This window comes from Gigantopelta aegis, chromosome 9, assembly GCF_016097555.1.
Source record: "Gigantopelta aegis isolate Gae_Host chromosome 9, Gae_host_genome, whole genome shotgun sequence".
NCBI classification, from domain to species: Eukaryota; Metazoa; Mollusca; class Gastropoda; order Neomphalida; family Peltospiridae; genus Gigantopelta; species Gigantopelta aegis.
Window position 1 is genome coordinate 20,082,335 of NC_054707.1, and position 22,183 is coordinate 20,104,517.

The following is a 22,183-nucleotide window of genomic DNA, read 5'->3' on the forward strand; positions in this document are numbered from 1 at the left end:
CAGACTCAATCTCTAATGCCGTCACACGCATACAATTTGTATGACGTTGTCATGACATTAGGGTCTCAGACTCTATTAGAATCTTGAGTCGAACTATAAAAGTTATATAAGCACCATGGCGCCATTCCACGAAGCGATCTTATCCATAAGATCACCGTAAATGCATAACGTCCTTGTGCACTCAAGGTGATCTTAGCGCTAAGATCGCTTCGTGAAACGAAGCCCAGGCCTGATCATCTGTAGCCATGTTCAAATTTCAGTTAGCCAAACAAAATGTAACAAAACCCAGGCTCTTTAATAGACTGTACTTAACTGATTTTCGAAATACCTTTTTTCCGATTTAGTAGGCCTATTCACTGACCTTTAATTTGCATGACAGCTTTTAAACCCTACGCATACACCTGTTAAAGGGGCATTCCCAATTTTGCTACATTGTAAGATGTTTCCAACTAATAAACTATTACAACGATTAAACTTACATGTGAAATATATTTTCTGGTTTAGAATATCAGTGTCTGTATATTCAATGTTTTTTGTCGTTTTAACATTTGTATAGATGCCCAAACTGGATTTTGTGTTCAAATAATTTCGTACATACGAAAAAACAATTGTTTAGAAAATAAAATGAAATTTAACCTACTACAAATATTAGAACGATCAGAAACACGTTTAATATTAAGCCACTAATATTTTATGTAGAAAAATATACTTGATATATTACATTTATTACAATAAAGTCTCTGTTAGTTGGTAACATCCTAAAAATTGCAGCAAACTCAGGAATGTCCCTGTAAAAGTATTTGGCTCTCAAAAAAACATAGGGGTTCTTTGGGTGGGTTTTTTTTATTCTAGATAATAAACGATTTGTATGTATCCGTATACTCACCAGTAATACATCAAGACCGTGTAACATTTGAAAAAGTGTACAACAGAAGCCGTAACATATTTGCATATTATGGATCTGACAATGGCATATTCAATACTCTATTTCTCTGCACAAGACAGATTCCAAAAGATGTTAACAAAAGAGCCGTAAGAGTATAAAGCCATGACTCGCTTCCAGGTGCGTTGTCTACGGGGAGAGCTGATCTTGAACACGATGTATGGTTCCAAGACAGTATGTAGGAGGACTGCCACTTTAATGTTATATATATATATATATGAGGACTGCCACTATTGAAGAGCATCAGTACAAGGCGCCAAAACAATTAACAACTTTTGTAAATAAAGTGTTTGGATTTTTGTTTCCTTCCATGCGTCATACAGATGTCCTTAAAATAATATTTCAAGCAATGAGCTGTAAGTATTTAAAAAAAATATTGCTTAAATTATTTTGAAAGAGAAGTACCATTCCAGTTAAACGTTTAAGAATGTTTCTTGGGAAGGGGATGTAACACATAAAATGGCAGCTTTCGAGGCTCAAAATACCCCCACCCCCAAAACACAAACTCTGATGAAAAAAACTGGAGATCGTAAATCATTTTGTTGTTTTTATATCATACATTTGTAATTAATCAATTGGTGCCAGTTTGTTTGAATATCTGTTCTTTTTTGTCAGGCAGTGTGGTGGTGGTGATGATGGGGGTGGTGGGGGTGGGACAGAGACTCTGGATCCGCCATTGATTAATATTAAGTTAGCATAAGTGATAATTATCTCAAATCATTAATAAAAACTTCTGCCGAATTTTAGGTGAATTTAAGTTAATTTAATTAATCAATTGGTGCCAGTTTGTTTGAATATCTGTTGTTTTTTGTCGGGCAGTGTGGTGGTGGTGGTGGTGGTGGTGGTGGTGGGACAGAGACTTTGGATCCGCCATTGATTAATATTAAGTTAGCATAAGTGATAATTATATCAAGTTCATTTCTTTATAAGTGCGTTAACACGGAGCGACTTGTATATCGACCTGTGGCCTACGATTTGTTGACGGTTCGTCGAAGGAAAGAAGTTTCGCTCTATCCTATTTCTACTGTTTCGCCACGTGAAGACAGCAATATAAATCGTTACGCTTTGGACTTTTACACAATGTAGCTAAGATGTATTCCAGGAACTGTTAAGTGCGATTAATACAAATGGTCCCTTAAGAATTCATCTAACAAAACCCGATAAAATGAGAAATAAAACAACTCGGATATTAATTTTGAAAATGGCTTCAGATAATAATAATCATATGTGTATGCAGAGGCGGATCGGGGGGGGGGGGGGGGGGGTGCCAGAGGTCCGCCCCCCCCTAAATTTTGCGATAGTTATGATTTTATTATATATTAATTTCCATTTTATTTACGATCCCCCTCCAAACCTCTCTCAAAGTTCCCTTGGCATTCCATCTCATGTCACTGCTCCCACCCACCCCAAATTGATTTTCTGGATCCGCCACTGGCATGTGTATGAGCATGTGTATATATGTATGTATGTATGTATGTATGTATGTATGTATGTATGTATGTATGTCTGTGTGTGTATGTATGTATGTGTGTATGTGTGTGTATGTATGCATGTACTCATGTATGTATGTATGTATGTATGTATGTATGTATGTATGTGTATTCGAGTGTCCGTGTGCGTGCATGCTTGCATGGATGGATGCATGTATGGATGCAAGGATAGTATGGATGGATGGATGGATGGATGGTATGAATATAATATTAATACTTTTAGAAAACTCAACGCACGTTATTCAAGCTATTCCCTGCGGGTAGCGCTGTAGATGGCGCCAGAACCATCAAGGCAAGGAATGATCCGAGGACAGCCACAGCGTTCACGTCCATGCTGATCTGAAACGACATGACGTCATAGGTTACTACACAACGTCATATGATATGTCACTACACAACGTCATAGATTACTACATGATGTCATAGGTTACTACACAACGTCATATGCTACTACACGACGTCATAGGTTACGACACGACGACATAGGTCAATAAACAACATCATAGGTTACTACACGACGTCATGTTACTACACGACGTCATAGGTTACGACACGACGTGATAAGTTACCACTACACGACGTCATAGGTAGCTACACAACCTCATGGGTTACGACAGTGACGACACAACGTTATAGGTTACGACATGTCATACATTGCAATACAATGTCTTCGATTACGACACAACGCCATAGGATATGTGACAACGTCATAGGTTGGAGGGAGGGCTTTCGACGGCTCTACAATTGTAAGATAAACAAAACAAATAAAACATTTTCTTTTCGAACACTAATCAGTCTTAAATCTAAACCTGCAAACAAAAACAAAAAGAACAATAAAAGCAAAAATAAAAACAAAAATAAAATATTAAACTTAATGATGACGTAGAACCATAGCCTAACTATTTCTGATTATGGGGGGGTTTTTTTTTTTTTTTTGGGGGGGGGGGGGGGGGGGGGGTTGGTTGGTTTGTTTGTGGGTTTTTTCGTGGGGTTTTTTGATGAACCTATGTGCGATTGGTCGAAGGATCGATTGCTATCCGTCGTGTTATTCCTCGTATCGATCTATTGCTCCACGACTGGTACATCAATGTGTAAGTGCTGTCTCAGCTATAGGATTCGGTACGTCTTTATACAAATACCTCGCTGTTATTGAATAGAAGCAGTCTATGTGACGGTAATGTGTTTCTTATCGTGCCATCCAGACCAAGAATCGAAATAATCACGTTAGACGCAAACCACCGGTAGTTTTACATGTGCTGAGATGACAAGCACATATAATGACTTTCATTTTGAAACCTGTCAAATGACACGCTAAATTCATGGGGTAAAATTCACCGTGCCACATAGGTTAATAATTAAACACTGACCTAGACAAAAATATGTAAGTACAAGGCTCATACAAGGCTCATGTTTTATTCGCGTTCCAACCAGTGCACCACAACTGGTCAAAATCCGTGGTATGTGCTTTCCTGTCTCTGCAAAAGTGCATATAAAAGATTCCCTTCTGTATTAGGAAAAATGTAGCGGGCTTCCTCTGATGACTCCGAATCAGAATTACTAAATGTTTTGACATCCAATAGTCGATCATTAATTAATCAATGTGGTGTCCAAAACAAATTTTAACAAGGCTCATAAACTTTGTTCTGGCCCTGATTTTCGTATAAACACTGCATTTAGTATAAAATAACAACAACAACAACAACAACAACAACAACAAAAAACCCAGTCCCGTTCACAGTAGCAAAGACTTGCCCATATAAAAAATAAAATATAAAAATTTAAAACCACAAAGTGTCATTTGGCAAGATTCGAACCTATTTGACAGTCCAGCGACCTAAACAGACAACTTTCTCGCAGAGTAATGCAGTTAAAGTGTAGTTTGTTTAACGACAACACTAGAGCACATTGATTAATTAATCATCGGCTATTGGAAGTCAAACATATGGTAATTTTGACATATAGTCTTAGAGAGGAAACCCGCTACATTTTGTCATTAGTAGTAAGGGATATTTTACATGCACCACCCCATAGACAGGATAGCACACACCACGGCCTTTGATATACCAGTCGTGGTGCACTGGCTAGAGCGAGAAATAGCCCAATGGGCCCAATGACGGGGATAGATCCCAGACCGCTGTAAACGAGATTATGAATGATCCATACGGTCTTACACGAGACATGCGTCCGAGTCTGCTCCCTATAATGATAATTTGATTATAAGGTACCTCAATTTCGAGCAAAAAGTACACAGATATTCGGGCAAAATGTGCTAACCTGAGATCTTTTTACCATGTATTTCCATCAAAATTAGTTGTAATCCAGGTAAAAATGCGTAGTGATTCGTTTGCAACCCTATATAGCTGTTGGGTAGTAATGATAATATGAATAAATGTAGTGATCAGATCCGGGCTGTTTTTTTTTAATTCGGGCAAAGACCAGCCTGCCACCACCCCCACCCCCTTACAATAATGGGCGTGTGTACCCCTATGCATTCGATGCGTTCCATATCCTAGCTATTCTGTCACAGAGGATGAACTGGTATTTTCAAACAGTATTGTTATACAATGATATCATTAACTGAAATGTTAATTTAAAAAAAAAAAAAAAAACATTTATTGGTGTGCGTTTTTTTTTTTAATAATCCAGGAGTTATGCAACAAATACTTTCGGTACACTTTGTATTTAAAGGAGAGAATTCCCTAATATACCCAGTTTAAAAAAAATCCCACGTCAAAGCGTATTAAAATAGCTCTAAATGACGTATACAACTTGGTCATGCGCAAATGTAGGTAGTTACGGAAATAGGTTTTAGGAACTGTGTCATTGGTTGTTGCTCGAGAAAACACAAAAGGTAGAAATAAGTCAAATAAAAAATATTATAGCATGACATGTAGCCATGTGTAATGCCATTTCCACTTCTGATATGCTAGACAGATTGGAAGTAAATTCATAAATATTCATTAGAAGGTCCGCACTCGAGCTGTGACGGCAAATTGTGCGCACGCACTCACCCAACAAAACACTGTTTTCACTTTATAAATTTTATATTTCCGGTTATTTATATGTGTTTTAAAATGGCGACAAGTCAGCATTTTTAAAAGTATCAAATGATATTGGAGACGTCTGTCCATGGTTTACTGAATTTACTTTTAGAAAAAAAAAATTCTCACATTTTACGGAGGGATGACTAAGACGAAATGACGTCACTTGCAGAGAGTCACCACGAACTACCCAGCTTCCCACTCATCCACCCACTGGTACAAAGTCCTCCATACCATTGTGATGTGACACAGACGTTTATATCATTTTGATACGTCAAAATATTGAGCGCACCATGAATATTTTAAGTGTTTAGAATATGTTTTAAAATATTAACTGGGGACGGATCTGCTAGAGGTCTACCGGGACTCGATTGCGGAGGCTTGAGCCTACCACACTGAAATACTATTGTCTGAAAGTTAGATCACACGTCAGTGACTAACAGTACCTTCATTATCTGCTTTTTTTTATATACGCATAAAGACAAACCGAAACCAAACAGATTCCATTTTCACTAATTATGTGTACTTATTTGAAATATATAGAGATATATATATATATATTAAGGACGTCATGTTCGTTCCCTGTTGATAATTCATGAACAGGTCGAAGACACCAAGTACAGATGAACTTCGAGGTATTGTTCAGCTCTAATATTAGTAAAATATCTGTTGTTTAAAGGCTTTATCATGCATATATGGGGGGGGGGGGGGGGGGGGGAGGCGATAAGTAGCCCAGTGGTAAAGCGTTTACATGATGCGCGGTCGGTCTAGGATCGAGCCCGTCGGTGGGCCCCATTGGGCTATTTCTCGTTCTAGGCAGTACACCACGACTGGTATATCAACGGTCGTGGTATGTGCCATCATGTCTGTGGGGTGGTGAATATAAAAGATCCCTTGCTACTAATAGAAAAATATATCGAGTTTCCTCTCTAAGACTATACATGTCAAAATTACCAACTGTTTGACATCCAATAGCTGATAATTAATAAATCAATGTGCTCTAGTGGTATCGTTAAAGAAAAACAAAGGAAACCCGTTACCTTTTTCCGAATGCAGAAAGGGATCTTTTATATGCACTTTCCCACATAGAGAGGAAAGCACATAGTACAGACGAATATATGCCAGGTAAAATTAACTAACCGTGAACACAGCACTATTTGTTAATCTTGGTCAAACGATCGAGAAGCTGTACCTCTGATATCCATCCATCCATCCACCCATCCATCCACCCACCCACCCATCCATCCATCCATCCGTCCATCCATCTATCTATCCACCCATACACTCATCCATCCATCTATCTATCTATCCATCCATACACTCATCCATCCATTCATCCACCCATACACTCATCCATCCATCCATCCATCTATCTATCCACCCATACACTCATTCATCCACCCATCCACTCATCCATCTATCCATCCATCCATCCATCCATCTCTCCATCATCCCATCTATCTATCTATCCAACCGTCTATCCATCCATACATCCATCCATTCATCCATCTCTACATCCATATCTCCATCCACTCATCCATCCTCCCATCCATAACTCTGTCCATCCATCCATCCGCCCATCCATCCATCCGCCCATCCAGCTATCCATCTATCCATCCATCCATGCATTAACTCATCCATCCATCCGCCCATCCATCTATCCATACACTCATCCGCTCATCCATCCATCTATCCATCCATCCGCCCATCCATCCACCTATCCATCTATCCGTTCGCCCATCCATCTATTCATCCACCCATCCGCTCATAAATCTATCCCTCCACCCATCCACTCATCTATCCCTCCCTCCACCCATCCACTCATCCACCTATCCACTCATCCATCCATCCACTCATCCATCCATCCATGTTTAACAGATCGTAATAGTTTAAAATAATTTACCCTTTGGTTCTCGATGAAATAGTTTCTAATAACTGAATATGCTTAACGTATTCCTATACAAAACAAACCACCACCACCAACAACGGCAGCAGTTGCAGCTGCAGCAGCAGCAACAACAACAAAAGCCACAAATTAATAAATAAAATCCTCAACACATCAAATAAGTGATATTTGATTAAGCCAGGGATTTTGCCAGATGCAATAGCGTGATGCCGTGGATTAACAGAACTAGGGTTTTTTTTGTTTTCTTTTAACTTTAAAGTGTAATACATTGCTCATGTGCGAAAGTCCTGATGATATTAATCAATAGCGTGAAAGTAAAAATCTAATTTCCTGAAAGCACCAACCTTTGAGAATTGCGTTGCACGTAATTTCATATATTTTTATAATTAGACGACGCTATCATTGGTCGGTAATTTCCGGTAATTTCCGGTTGCCGTTATCTTGTCCTCATTAAGTTCGGCCATTTCTGGTTCCACCTTTTAACGAAGTCTCGAGGGTGACCACGTCCGTGCTTATTGCGCTCGACACACGACTCACACCCGATTAATAAACCAGTAGCGTATGGTAGCAAAAATTAATTGACCCTGAAATCGTGTTTGGTGTGCATGGACTGAGTTGCCTAGGGAATCCCCAATACACCACACACAAAAAAAATAATAAAAAAAAAAAAAAAAAAAAAGAAAGATCAATGGCCTAATGGTTTGTCGTATTTTATATGATTTAAAAAAAATAAAAAATAACAAAAATTAAAACAATGACAACTATCATCTGCCCTTGAAATCAATTTTTAAATCTCAATAGTTTAAATAAAAAAATATTAACCATATGACTTTACCAGACACTAATTTGAAAAAACCCCAACCCCAAAACCCAACGAAACAAACAAAAACAAACAAAGATACAAACAAACAAACAAAGTATCATCAACTGTTATTTGCCATGAAATCAATAAGCATTTTAATCATTTTAATAAAAAGAAATGAACCATACTGCTTTACTAGACTACACATTTCAAACATCCACCTAAAAATAATAACAACTATTAAACAGAAAAACCCCATCAACAACATTTTCTGGTATTTGCCATAGCTTCAACGGCACTACTGCAGTTTGAATTTTAAAAAAGTTCATATTCTTACACAAAATCCGGTCTAGAGAGGCGTCCTTTATATTACTTTGGGTCGAATTCGCTGTCAACATAAAAATAGGTATATTCAGATTTTTTTTTTTCACTTTCCGATTACGCATATAAACTCCAATAAGGTAATTAAAATCAACATGAAAATCTTCATTCTGTCTGTAATGGACTAATCCGTAAGCAACCTTTTTTTTTTTTTTTTTTTTTTGCTATTAAAGCCAAATTAGCATATTTGTTAATGTAGTGGGATAATGGAATTTAACAATGTATGCATTAGTAGGATTCGATCGTGTGTTCACATTCGCATTTTGCTGAACAGAAAGTACAAAAGGTTCATTAAATAGTAACACTTATTGTGTAGTTGAAAACGTTGGAGAAAACTCGTGATAGAATTGTGAACAGGGCATTCTTATGAAAATTTAATAGCCTGGCATTACGATAATAAAATGAAAATGCATATCTCCAAAGAAGCGTCTATGAAAACAAAAACAACACTTGAGTTGGACCGAATTTATAGAATTCATAGTAGTACGTAATACTTAAAAATTCAATTCAATTCAATTCAATTTAATTCAATATGTTATTAGCGTCTCACCTTTAAAAATATATACAATACATGTAATACATATATTTTAAAGAAAGAAGTGTTTTATTTAACGACGCACTCAACACATTTTATTTACGGTTCTATGGCGTCAGACATATGGTTAAGGACCACACAGACATTTTGAGAGGAACCCCGCTGTCGCCACATAGGCTACTCTTTTACGACAGGCAGCAAGGGATCTTTTATTTGCGCTTCCCACAGGCAGGATAGCACAAACCATGGCTTTTGTTGAACCAGTTATGGATCACTGGTCGGTGCAAGTGGTTTACACCTACCCATTGAGCCTTGCGGAGCACTCACTCAGGGTTTGGAGTCGGTATCTGGATTAAAAATTCCACGCCTCGACTGGGATCTGAACCCAGTACCTACCAGCCTGTAGACCGATGGCCTGCCACGACGCCATCGAGGCCGGCACATATATTTTAAAAACCACTCAACATAGAGTTATGAGAGACGCGAGACATCATTTAAAACAACCAGTGAGAAATACAATACTAAAATTACTAATTTTTAAATAAATAGACTCTTCTTTTTTCTAAAATCTTGGCAAAGGTTTTGGCACAAGTTTTCATTACATCTTTGTTGGAAAATAAAAATATAATTTTATCACATGATTCAAAATAATTAAAAGTGTTATTAATTAAGACAGCGCTGTTAAATAAAATTTCTCTAAAATCATTATTCAATGTACAGGATAAAATTACGCGCTCTTCTGTTTCAATATAACCATTACAATAACAACAGAATCTTTCATTTTCTAAAATATTGTCGTAACTCCCTGTTTCAATTCTGAACGGTGCAACACCGCACCTAAACTTAACAAATGCGTTTCTATGAGAAACAGGTAAAATAGATGTACAATGAAATTCTATTACATACTTTAAAAAAAAAATAATTGTAAGTTCGAAGTTTGTTACCTACCTTTACATTAATGCTACTATTATTTCAAAATTATTTAGGGACGGGACATAGACCAGTGGTAAAGCGCTCGCTTGACACGCGGTCGGTGTGGGATCGATCCCTGTCGATGATCCCATTGGGCTATTTATCGTTCCAACCAGTGCACCACGACTGATATATCAAAGGCCGTGGCATGTGCTATTATGTCTGTGGGATGGGGCATATAAAAGATTCCTTGCTGCTAATCGAAAAGAGTAGTACATGAAGTGGCGATAGCGGATTTTCTCTCTCAATGTGTATGGTCCTTGACAATACGTCCGACGCCATATAACCGTAAATAAAATGTGTTGAGTGCGTCGTTAAATAAAACATTTCCTTAGAAAATTATTTAACCAGTCTGTTTCATATCTGGTCAACAGAGCTGGTAACAAGCCATTTAACATTATTCGTTTATTCACTCAAGATTACACTGACATTAATAAAACCAGGGAAGCCGTACTGAATAAAAAATTGTTTGATATAAAAATTCCAATTTTTGAAATTCCCTTTCATACTGTTTAATTGTTCACCCCATGAAAATATTTTCTTAAGGACTGTAAAATCTTCACAATTAACAATTCGACACCATTGTGCAATAATTTGTTTTACACCATCCCATATCATCCTGTACTGCTGCAGTGGGTGTGTATTTACCAACACCTATGTAGAAACGTCATGCCCTATTCCGAGTAACATTTACACCCGAGTAGTACTCCTTTGTACCCCAAATGGCTGCTCTATAGTCTATGTTAGAACGTACAAGTACATCACGACCGGCCTCGGTGATGTCGTGGTTAAGCCATCGGACATAAGGCTGGTAGGTACATGGTTCACAACCCAGTACCGGCTCCCACCCAGAGCGAGTTTTAACGACTCAGTGGGTAGGTGTAAGACCACTACATCCTCTTCGCTCTGACTAACCACTAACCCACTGTCCAGACAGACAGCCCAGATAACTGAGATGTGTGTCCAGGACAGCGTGCTTGAACCTTAATTGGATATTAGCACGAAAATAAGTTGAAAGGAAAGGAAAGTACATCATGTGTGGACTAGAACTGGGCGCAAAAAGGTCCTTGCGAAGTGCGGCATCGAGTAAGCACAAAGAAAGCTGTCTGTCGGCAGTGCAAATCAAAAGAGGACAAGCGATCAGAACTGTCGGAAACTGTACAACGGGCCTTGTGTATTGTATTATAGATTCCCATTTCCCACAAAAGACAGTCAGGTAAAATGTCAGAAATTAACCTGCTTATTTCAAATACATATTCAAGCACGCTTGATGTGGGCTCAACATCTGACTTTGGCCAAACAATGTAGCCAAAATAAAATGCAATACAAATTCAAAGTCTGGTTACCCAGAGACATCCTCCTGGTTACTTATTTGACCAACCAATGGTATCTTTGGTAGAAATCTTTAAAGAGCATTTGCTATCCGCCACTCGCCCGCCCCACCTCACTCCTCCGCACATCTTCCTCTTCTCCAATTTTCCTCCTCTAGGATTATTCATCACTTCATTCCATCACTCCACCCACCTATAAATATCACTTTGTTAACGCTATTCGGTCAGCCTTTTCACGTCCCAGACTCCTCTGGGTTTGTTCACAGCTTCATTTCATTTAGTTAAGGCCCTCACATATCGGTCGCGGCGCCCGCGCGACTCCTAAAACAGGCCAAAAAGGGCATTTTCTCTAGGCATCCGGCTGGACGCTGCCCGATTTCTACGGGCTCCGCTGCGGTTTTTAGGGGTTACCCGAACCCCCGCGGGCGTGAAAACCTGACTCCCAAATCTGCGATTTTCCAAGCGCGATTTTAGGTCGTGGCAATCCCGTAGACAAGTGGGATTTTTACGGGCCCCTCACGGCCACCCTACGATAGCCTCACGGCCCCCTCACGAATCCCGGGCGATTTGTACAACATCGGCCGGGCGCCCCGCTGGTCCCGACCGCCCCCCTCCCCACCCCGGCGGCTTCTAAACTGCCCCAACTGCCACCCCAAGATTTGGGCCCTGGAGTATATATAATCGAGGCGCGGACACCGGGGGGGGGGGGGCGACATCAATCGCCAATCGCCTGGCCGGGCTCTGTCAGAACACCTACCGTTCTGTTCGGCCTCGGTGGAGTCGTGGTTAGGCCATCGGTCTACAGGCTGGTAGGTACTGGGTTCGGATCCCAGTTGAGGCATGAGATTTTTAATCCAGATACCGACTCCAAACCCTGAGTGAGTGCTCCGCAAGGCTCAATGGGTAGGTGTAAACCACTTGCACCGACAAGTGATCCATAACTGGTTCAACAAAGGCCATGGTTTGTACTATCCTGCCTGTGGAAAGTGCAAATAAAAGATCCCTTGCTGCTAATCGGAAAGAGTAGCCCATGAAGTGGCGACAACGGGTTTCCTCTCAAAATCTGTGTGGACCGTAACCATATGTCTGACGCCATATAACCGTAAATAAAATGTGTTGAGTGCGTCGTTAAATAAAGCATTTCTTTCTTCTTCTTTTTTTTGATCAGCCGGCGCCCGCCAGATTATCTAGCGGCTTCCGACCGACGCCCTGGCGGCCGCACTGTCTCCACTGCGATCCAATGTTTAAAGGGCACACGTCGAGACATGAAATTCGTCCGATTCATGCACGGGCTCTAAATCCCCCGGCGATTCCTGCGATTAGAAAAATCGCGCGGACGCCGGCTGATATGTGAGGGCCGCTTTAGCGACGAAATGTGGATAGAGAGAGAGAAAGAGAAAAAAAAAGAGAGAGAGAGAGAAAAGAACAAAGAACTGATCTCTTGTATCACTTTCTACAGACACCGTAACGCCATTCTGGAATACGCTCTGGGACTTGTCTAGTGTCAGTTCAATTATAATCTCATTCACAAAACACCATCGGGATGTCGGCTTCTATCATTTAATTAATTTTATTGTGTATCCATGTCGAGCAAATAGTCAATATTTTGCGCCGACATCATCATACTTTCAAAACACCTAATTCTGGTTATTGTCCACCTTACGGTGTCAAAGCTTTGGGCGCAGGATGCCCACAGTTGGAACTTCTAGTTAGTCGTATAGGTCTATAGTATCCAGTGGCGTTTGGCGCTGCGGTTAGGCGGGTAGTTGGCATTCGTTGAGAGTGATCGTCGCCCTTGGCACATTTCATTAATTTAATGGCGCTGTGGTCTGATGCTGGTGGTGGTGAGGTGTGGGAGCTGCCACTCCTCCTACCCCAACTATGGAATTGAACACATTTCAAGAACAAACTGCAGCTTTAAGGCAAATATTGAATGTTATCTTCAACATATTAATATCCTTCCAAGCACATATAATATGCCATTTCATATTTTTAAGCATAATGTCGTAAAATAGCTTGTTGACACTCGTTTGATATTTATTAAATTTGTATGTAAAGAAACAGTTTAGCATAATGCGTATAGACACCATACTGACATTTCACAATTGTGTCAATATTGAAAAGTTACACGTATTCGTGCTAGATAATAATCGCGTCGAAAATTTAATAATTTGGGTTTCTATAAACATCGGGTGATAGAAATTAATATTCTCAGCATAAAATTCTAAACATAAAAGACACCTGTGGAGAAAACCGTACAATGATGAATATTGGGAAAAGTACCTTTAAGTCTATGTTAATAAAAACATTGAGACGGTGATGTCTAACGATTATATAAATCCGTATATCTTATTGTGGTCGTCTAACTCCAAACAAAATCCCTCTTGAGGGCTAAAAACATAAAGCCCTTCTGAAGCCTAACACAAAACAAATTTAAAAGCTCCTCGCACACCCTGACCGGCGTTAGGACAGCCCCTGCTCCCTTGCATTCGCCAGTGTATGCAATTGAGGGCCCAGTTTCACAAAACATCGTAAGCCTAGTTTTGAACGTAAACGTAAATTTACGACTAAACCATAATTCTTATTACTATTATACTAAAACAAATATAGTTTGAAATATACATATTTCATTCTATTTTGTCCTTAAAATGCTCCAGCTTCAGTAATGGTGTAATGTTCTGCATGACATAGATGCCAAACACGTGTAAACGTCATGACCGGTACAACTGCTAGTCGCAGACGTAAACTTACGATATTTTGTGAATGGGCCCCTGCCTTTTACCCTCATGAACGAAGGATCTGTCAGTGGTCAGAATCTGTGCCCAAGACAGGCGTGCGCTACAACAGCATGTTCTGAATGTGCACGTAAAACACTTGACACTGACACTGACTGTGATCGTCTGACATATTATAAGCGAATGCGCGTTGATCTGCCGTTGGTTTGGTCCAGCTACTCTGTCTTGGGCGGGAAGTACCCTATTGGTAAAGCGCTCGCTTGATGCGCGGTCGGGACCGGCCTAGGTGGCGTCGTGGTTAGGCCATTGGTCTACAGGCTGGTAGGTACTGGGTTCGGATCCCAGTCGAGGCATGGGATTTTTAATAGCGTCCTTAAAAATATGCTGCACATAATCTGACAAGTTAATAAATTATGTCTGTCTGCCTGTCTATCTTCATGCCCGTCTGTCTGTCTGTCTGTCTGTCCGTATCTCTGTATCATTAGCGACTCGGTTGGCATGGAACACTTTTCGCATTCAGTGCGCTGCGGCTTGCTGGCACTTAATGCTGACAAGCATTGTCTCCAAGAATAAAAGGCAGGAAACAAAACCTGACAGGAAAACTCAACAGCGTTAATAAATAATACACTGTTTACACACCGTGAAACCAGCATCGGTGCCCTAGTGGCTAAGGTTGTATACTACCAAATCAAATCCCATAGACGACAATAGTAACATATGAGGCTATAAAAACGAAGAACTTTGTTTTGTTTAACGATACCACTAAAGCACATTGATATATTAATCATCGACTATTGGATATCAAACATTTGGTAATTTGGACATATAATCTTATAGAGGAACCCCGCTACATATTTCCATTAGTAGCAAGGGATCTTTTATATGCACAGTCCCACAGACAGGATAGCACATATCACCGCCTTTGATCTACCAGTCTTGGTGCACGGACTGGAACGAGAAATAGCCCACCGACGCTGATCGATCTCAAACAGACACCGAGCATCAAACGAGCGCTTTACCACTGGGCTACGTCCCGCACCATGATGCATTAAATTATAAATACTAGAACCCCTCACCTTTAAAGTACATTAGAAAATAAAGGGGGGGGGGGGGGTAAACGTCTAGTGTCAGACAGGGTAAGCGTCTTTGACTGCCCTAACTCAACAAAACATTGAAAAACAAAATCTTCCTATTTTAAGTGCGATCCCGCACGTGTTTCAAACATAAAAATGTAGCTGGTATATTGATACTAGTTAAAATTAACTTACAGGAATTTACTGTCCAGATGAATCAACGTTTATAACAACAAGTTCTGTCCAATAATTGCTGGCATGATAGTATTTAATACGACATTCAAAGTTAGGTTGACCCGGTGAGGAAGAAGAAGGAAATGTTTTATTTAACGACGCTCTCAAGACATTTTATATACGGTTATATGGCGTCGGACATATGGTTAAGGACCACACAGATATTGAGAGAGGAAACCCGCTGTCGTCACTTCGTGGGCTACTCTTTTTCGATCAGCATCAAGGGATCTTTTATATGCACTATCCCACCGACATGACAGCACATACTATGGCCTTTGATATACCAGTACGTGGTGCATTGGCTGGAACGAGAAATAGCCCAATGGGCCCACCGACGGGGATCAATCCTAGACCGACCGCACATCAAGCGAGCGCTTTACCACTGGGCTACGACCCGCCCCCGACCCGGTGAGATACTATTTGGTAAACTACTATCTTAAACTATCGGTCTAAATGAGACTATTCTGAGCTGGCTGCTGCTGTTTTGATGTTTGCGACTAAAAGGTGGGGTTTTTTAAGGACTATTAAAACCCACTGGCCTGGACGCGCAGCCCAGATAGCTGATATTTGTGCCCAGGATAAGAACACTTGAACCTAAATTGGGTATAACCACGAAAATCAAATCAAGCAAAGAAAACAAATAAACAGATAAATAAATAGGATAGATAAATAAATAAATACAATAAATAGATAAATAAAATAAAATAAAATAAAATAAAATAAAATAAAATAAATAAATAAATAAATAAAATAAATAAGGATGTTTTTAACATTTATTTTAGGTGGCGGTGTTAATATACGGTTCACTTTATGTGCATTTGTATACTGAAGTGTCATTTATACATAATATGTGGTGGTTTATAGCAAGTTTGATTGTATACGAGGGCTGTATACGTGTTAGCGGGACGTGACGTAGCCCAGTGGTAGAGCGATCGCTTGTTAAAAGGTCGTTCTAGGAACTATCCCCGTCAGTTAGCCAATTGGGCTATTTCTCGTTCCAGCCAGTGTGCCACGACTGGTATATAATTTCATTTCATTTCAACCTTTTGTTTGTGCTTATATCCAATTATGGTTTAAGCACGCTGTCCTTGGCACTCACCTCAGCTATCTGGGCTGTCTGTCCAGGACAGTGGGTTAGTTGTTAGTGGTTAGTGAGAGAGAAGAGGGTGTAGTGGTCTTATATCTACCCATTAAATCATTAAAACTCGCTCTGGGTGGAAGCCGGTATCGGGCTGCGAACCCTGTACCTACCGGCCTTATGTCCGATGGCTTAACCACGACACCGCCGAGGCCAGTTTGGTATATTAAAGGTCATGGCATCATGCTATTCCATCTGTTGAATAATGCATGTAAAAGATCCCTTGTTACTAATGGAAAAATGTAGCGGGTTTCCTCTCTAAGACTATGTCAAAATGGCCAAATGTTTGACATCCAATAGCCAATGATTAATAAATCAAAGTACTCTAGTGGTGTCGTTAAACAAAAACAATAAATTTATATACGCATTATGATGGTATTATTACAGAATTTTTAAGGTTAGTCTCAGTTGATAACGGTAAATATTCAAAATATTTTGGGGCGGGATGTAGCCCAGTGGTAAAGCATTCGCTTGATGCGCGGTCGGTTTGGGATCGCGGTCGGTTTGGGATCGATCCCCACTGAGCTATTTCTCCTTCCAGCCAGTGCACCACGACTGGTATATTAAAGGCCGTGGTAGGCTATGTACTATCCTGTCTGTGGGAAGTGTATATAACAGATCCCTTGCTACATTATACAAAAATGTAGCGGGTTTGCTCTGTTGACTACGAGTCAGAATTACCAAATGTTTGACATCCAATAGCCGATGATTAATTAATCAATGTATTCCAGTGGTGTCGTTAAGTAAAACAAACTTTAACTAAATTTTTGAACAAGGAAAGGAAAGCAATATTTATTTCAAACACCTCAGCACCTTATATACTACGATTATTTCTTCTGTCTTATAGTCGTTTGACACCCAATAGCCGATGTATTTTTCGTACTGGGGTGTCGTTAAACATGTAATCTAATCTAATCCTATCTATCATTTAGTCATTTTGACCTTTAGTCGAGAAAAAAGGAAAGGAAACCCGCTACCGCCAAATAGGCTGAGTTTGGAGTCAAAAAAGAGAAGATTTTTGCGTGTTATGTACATCCATGTCGATAGACCGGCCTCGGTGGCGTCGTGGTTAGGCCATCGGTCTACAGGCTGGTAGGTACTGGGTTCGGATCCAAGTCGAGGCATGGGATTTTTAATCCAGATACCGACTCCAAACCCTGAGTGAGTGCTCCGCAAGGCTCAATGGGTAGGTGTAAACCACTTGCACCGACCAGTGATCCATAACTAGTACAACAAAGGCCATGGTTTGTGCTATCCTGCCTGTGGGAAGCGCAAATAAAAGATCCGTTGCTGCTAATCAGAAAGAGTAGCCCATGTAGTGGCGATAGCGGGTTTCCTCTCAAAATCAGTGTGGTCCTTAACCATATGTCTGACGCCATATAACCGTAAATAAAATGTGTTGAGTGCGTCGTTAAATAAAACATTTCTTTCTTTCTTTTCCATGTCGATAGGTACATAAGCATAATGAATAATTAAAGTCTGAACATGTGGTAGCGTTAGATATAACAAGTGTTCTGGTTCAAATATAATCAATACAGACTGTGCTGTCTAGCTATTATATCGATGAATTAAATATATGTATATAAAAAAAGCGTCCCATTTTTGATGCTGAATAGAGAAAAAAAGTATGCAACGCAGGAAATTGAAATTGTGCACAAAACCAGTTTGTGCATCAGTGATAATAGTTTCATGTTGATACATGGCTTACAAAATGGTGCGTGAAAAAAAATGTCAAAAAATCCCATGCCATTAAAACAACTTGTCCTGAGTTTGTTGCCATTGTAAGATGTTTTCGACCAATAGAAACTTTAAAAGACTAAAATTACATCTTTAATATATTTTCTTGATTAAAATAGTTCAGCGTCTGTATATTAAATGTGTTTGTAAGTAGCCATAACTGGATTTAGAAAAAAAGAGTAAAGTTTGTTTTGTTTAACGACGCCACTAGAGCACATTGATTTTTTATCTTATCAACGGCTATTGGAAGTCAAACATATGGTCATTCTGACACTGTTTTTTAGAGGAAACCCGCTGTCGCCACATAGGCTACTCTTTTACGACAGGCAGCAAGGGATCTTTTATTTGCGCTTCCCACAGGCGGGATAGTACAAAACATGGCCTTTGTTGAACCAGTTATGGATCACTGGTCGGTGTAAGTGATTTGCACCTACCCACTGAGCCTCGCGGAGCACTCACTCAGGGTTTGGAGTAGGTATCTGGATTAAAAATCCCATCCCTCGACTGGGATCCGAACCCAGTACCTACCAGCCTGTAGACCGATGGCCTAACCACGACGCCACCGAGGCCGGTAACTGGATTTAGTGTCTTAATAATTTTGTAAGTACGAAAAAATATATACTAGTATTAGGAAGTAAAATAAAATGTTCAGCCTAGTACAAACACTAGGGCGATCAGAAACACATTTAATATACAGCTACTAATATTTTATGTTAAAAAAAATAAAAAAAAAAAAAATATTTTAGTCATTAAAACATCTGTTACTCGATAACATCTTACCAATGGCAAGAAACTCAGGACAGTCCCTTTAAAAAAGAAAGAATATTTTATTTGACGACGCACTCAATGCATTTTAGCTTAGCTTAGTAACTGGTTTAACGTGTCCATATACCACTAAGGTTTCGAACACGCCTATCCCCGAGTCTGGCCTCCGATAGGATCGTTGGTCTGACTCGGAAATTACATTTTAATTACTGTTATATGGCTTCAGACCACACATAAAGTGAGAGAGGAAACCCACAGCTGTCACGCAATGAGCTACTCTTTCCAATTAGCAGGAAGGGATCTTTTATATGCGGCAAAAATAACACTCGAAGAAATAAAGTAATGTATTCCATCCTAATAGAAAAGGCTATGTTCTGTGGTAAAAACAAAGAGAATGGTAGGCCAGTCGACCATTGGTTATAGTACGTACAGAAAATACCGAGTAGATCTCCATTAGAATAACCAGCATTGTTTGACATTATGTCCCGTATTGCGCCACATTTTAGAAGTAAGCCATACATGTATCAAAATGAAACTTGTCCCATCAATCCACAAATTTAAAAAAAAAAAAATCTAGTTTCGTGTACAATTTCAATGTTTTGCATTGCGAAGCCCGTTTCTATTATTCAACAACACTGCATCACATTTTAAACTATAGCTATTTGGTGTCAGTCATATGGTTGTCTAGAGACAGTTGGTCTAGAGAGACAAGAAGGGAGAAAACGCGCTGTTTGCACATGGGCTACCCGTGTCAAAAAAACCAACAAAAAACCCCAACCCAACAACCCCCCCCCAACCCCCCCCCCCCAACAAAACAACAATAAAAAAAAAAAACCCAACACCCCCCAAAAAAAAACTAAACAAAACAAAACAACAAAAACAACAACAAAACAAAATATAAAACAAAACAAACCAGCAGTTTTTTCTTTTGCAAATACAACACAACGTTCTAGAACTTGATTAGGATTGAAGTTCAAAACGTCATGAGTAGGGCCATAATTAACGGAAAGCAGGCCTGGGGGCTGCCTTTACTGTTTGAGATATCGAAAATTGTCAAATTAATTATAGAAATGTACTTTTTGTCTACCTGGAAAAGACCCTATATTAGTCTGCTCTGCTATCAGCCTTTGTGTGACATCCTTTAACATGTCTGGTATTGTTTTTTGTGAATAACAAACTTTAAAAAAAAGTCTCAAACATTGGTACGTTTCAGTTATATTACATCATAAGTAAATACAAAAAAAAGAAAAAAAATTCTGAAGAAAGAAAACCATGTTCTTCAATTTTAAACAAAAAATTAAAGTTTGCTTTGTTTGACGACACCACTTGAGCACATTGAATAAATAATCATCGGCTGTAGGATGTCAGACATTTGATAATTCTGACAATGACATGTAGTCTTAGAAGAAATTCGAAAAAAAAATTCATTAACAGCATAGCACATACCACAACTTTGATACACGAGTCGTAGGAAGTACATCACCGTGGGGCTTCGATCCCATGACGAAAGCATCTCGGCCGAATGCTCTACCGACTAAAGCTGGATTTATACTTTTGACGCCGTCACCCGATGTAATACGCAGTTGGCGGAGTCAGTTGGTGACTGGCCTCAGACAGCGCGTTTAGCGTCATTGTCCTAAGTGTAAATCAACGCTCGCAGGCGCCAACCTATTTTCAAGGCTCCACGTAGATATTTTAATTTTACCAATGTGAAGATGGCTGACATAAATGCTAATGCAGCTGTTATAATTGAAAGTAAAGCTTGTTTTTATTTAACGACGCCACTATAGTACATTGACTGTTTAATCATCGGCTATTGGACGTCAAACATAATGGTCATTCTGACAGTTTTAGGGGAAACCCGCTACAGTTTTCCATTAATAGGGAGGGGTGTTTTACTTTTATATACATCATCTCACAGACAGGATAAAACATACCATGGCCATTGACCAGTTGTGGAGCAATGGTTGGGACGGGGAAAACCCAATCAGAGAATGAGTAAACCGAGTAAATGAGTGAAACTCCCTATGCGTTTGCAAGTGCACATCTTGAAAGTTCAACACAATTGAACTCTGGAAATTTTTATGCCGACATGCGCCGGTTTACGGCGAGTGCTCATTGGCGTTTAAAGTATAAACGGTACCTATGCGCTGGCGAACGCCGACAGCCACCGGCTGCGGACGTATGCTAGCGTATTACGGCGGGTGACGGCGTCAAAAGTATAAACCCAGCTTACAGCTCCTAAACTTAAGACAAATACATAACATCCAGTATCAAACACCCAAAACATATTTTTAACGAAGTAAAATTAATTAAATATCCATGTGACATAAGTACAGCTGTTTTTGGTTTTAATCTATTCTAAACGCTACTGTACATTTTCTATTTGTTTCAAGTAAATAAAGAAGAAAAACGTATGCGCTGTAAACATAATCATTAACTATATTCGTTTTTATTTATTTTATTTATATTAGTGTTTCAACTTAGCTATAAATGACTAAGTATTTAAATATGACTACTTACCCAATAAATGAATGTTCGGTTATTTTACAGTCAACGTCACGCCAAAGTGTACTTGAAGAGACTTGGATCTCGCGTTGATCGCTTATAAAGCTTTGAGAAGGACTATCAGCGAACAAACTACTTTCTACGCAACATAAGTTACATGCATATTTAATGATAATTGGCTGTAAAAATTGAATGAAAACTGCGCGCTGGTCTACCACGCAAGTCGATAGGGAAAGGGCGAATGCGTGCGCATAATGAGCCGACCAATAGCTAGCTATCTGTCTGCAGTCGCAAACTCGAAACAGAATAATTCCAAACAGAACTGGACGAAAATGGAGCCTTTAAGATTCTAGCGCTGCTAGACGAAATTACGATATATTTCATTTGAGAGTCTGGGGTTAAAAAGATTATTTGATATGTTTGCGTTTGGAATGATCTGGAATCAATAAGGAATCCAATTGCAACCCACTTTTTATTTCACTGAAATAGACCTACTAGTAAGACAAATACATGTATATTGTTTTATATATTTATATTATGCTATATTTCATTTGGTGAAAAATACACAAAAATACAAATTAATTATATTAAT

General features: G+C 39.4%; 1 protein-coding gene across 1 annotated transcript in view; it reads right to left on the bottom strand.

The window, feature by feature from the left end:
• LOC121381981 overlaps positions 1–21,755 on the bottom strand; it is a 34,685-nt gene extending 12,930 nt beyond the window's left edge. Inside the window, exons 1-2 of the mRNA XM_041511432.1 lie at positions 21,607–21,755; positions 2,671–2,772 (exon numbers count right to left, since the gene is read on the bottom strand). Of these exons, the coding sequence (XP_041367366.1) occupies positions 2,671–2,766 (96 nt within the window). The 5' untranslated portion in view covers positions 2,767–2,772; positions 21,607–21,755. The remainder of the gene's footprint in view (positions 1–2,670; positions 2,773–21,606) is intronic.
• Positions 21,756–22,183: the final 428 nt, after the last annotated feature.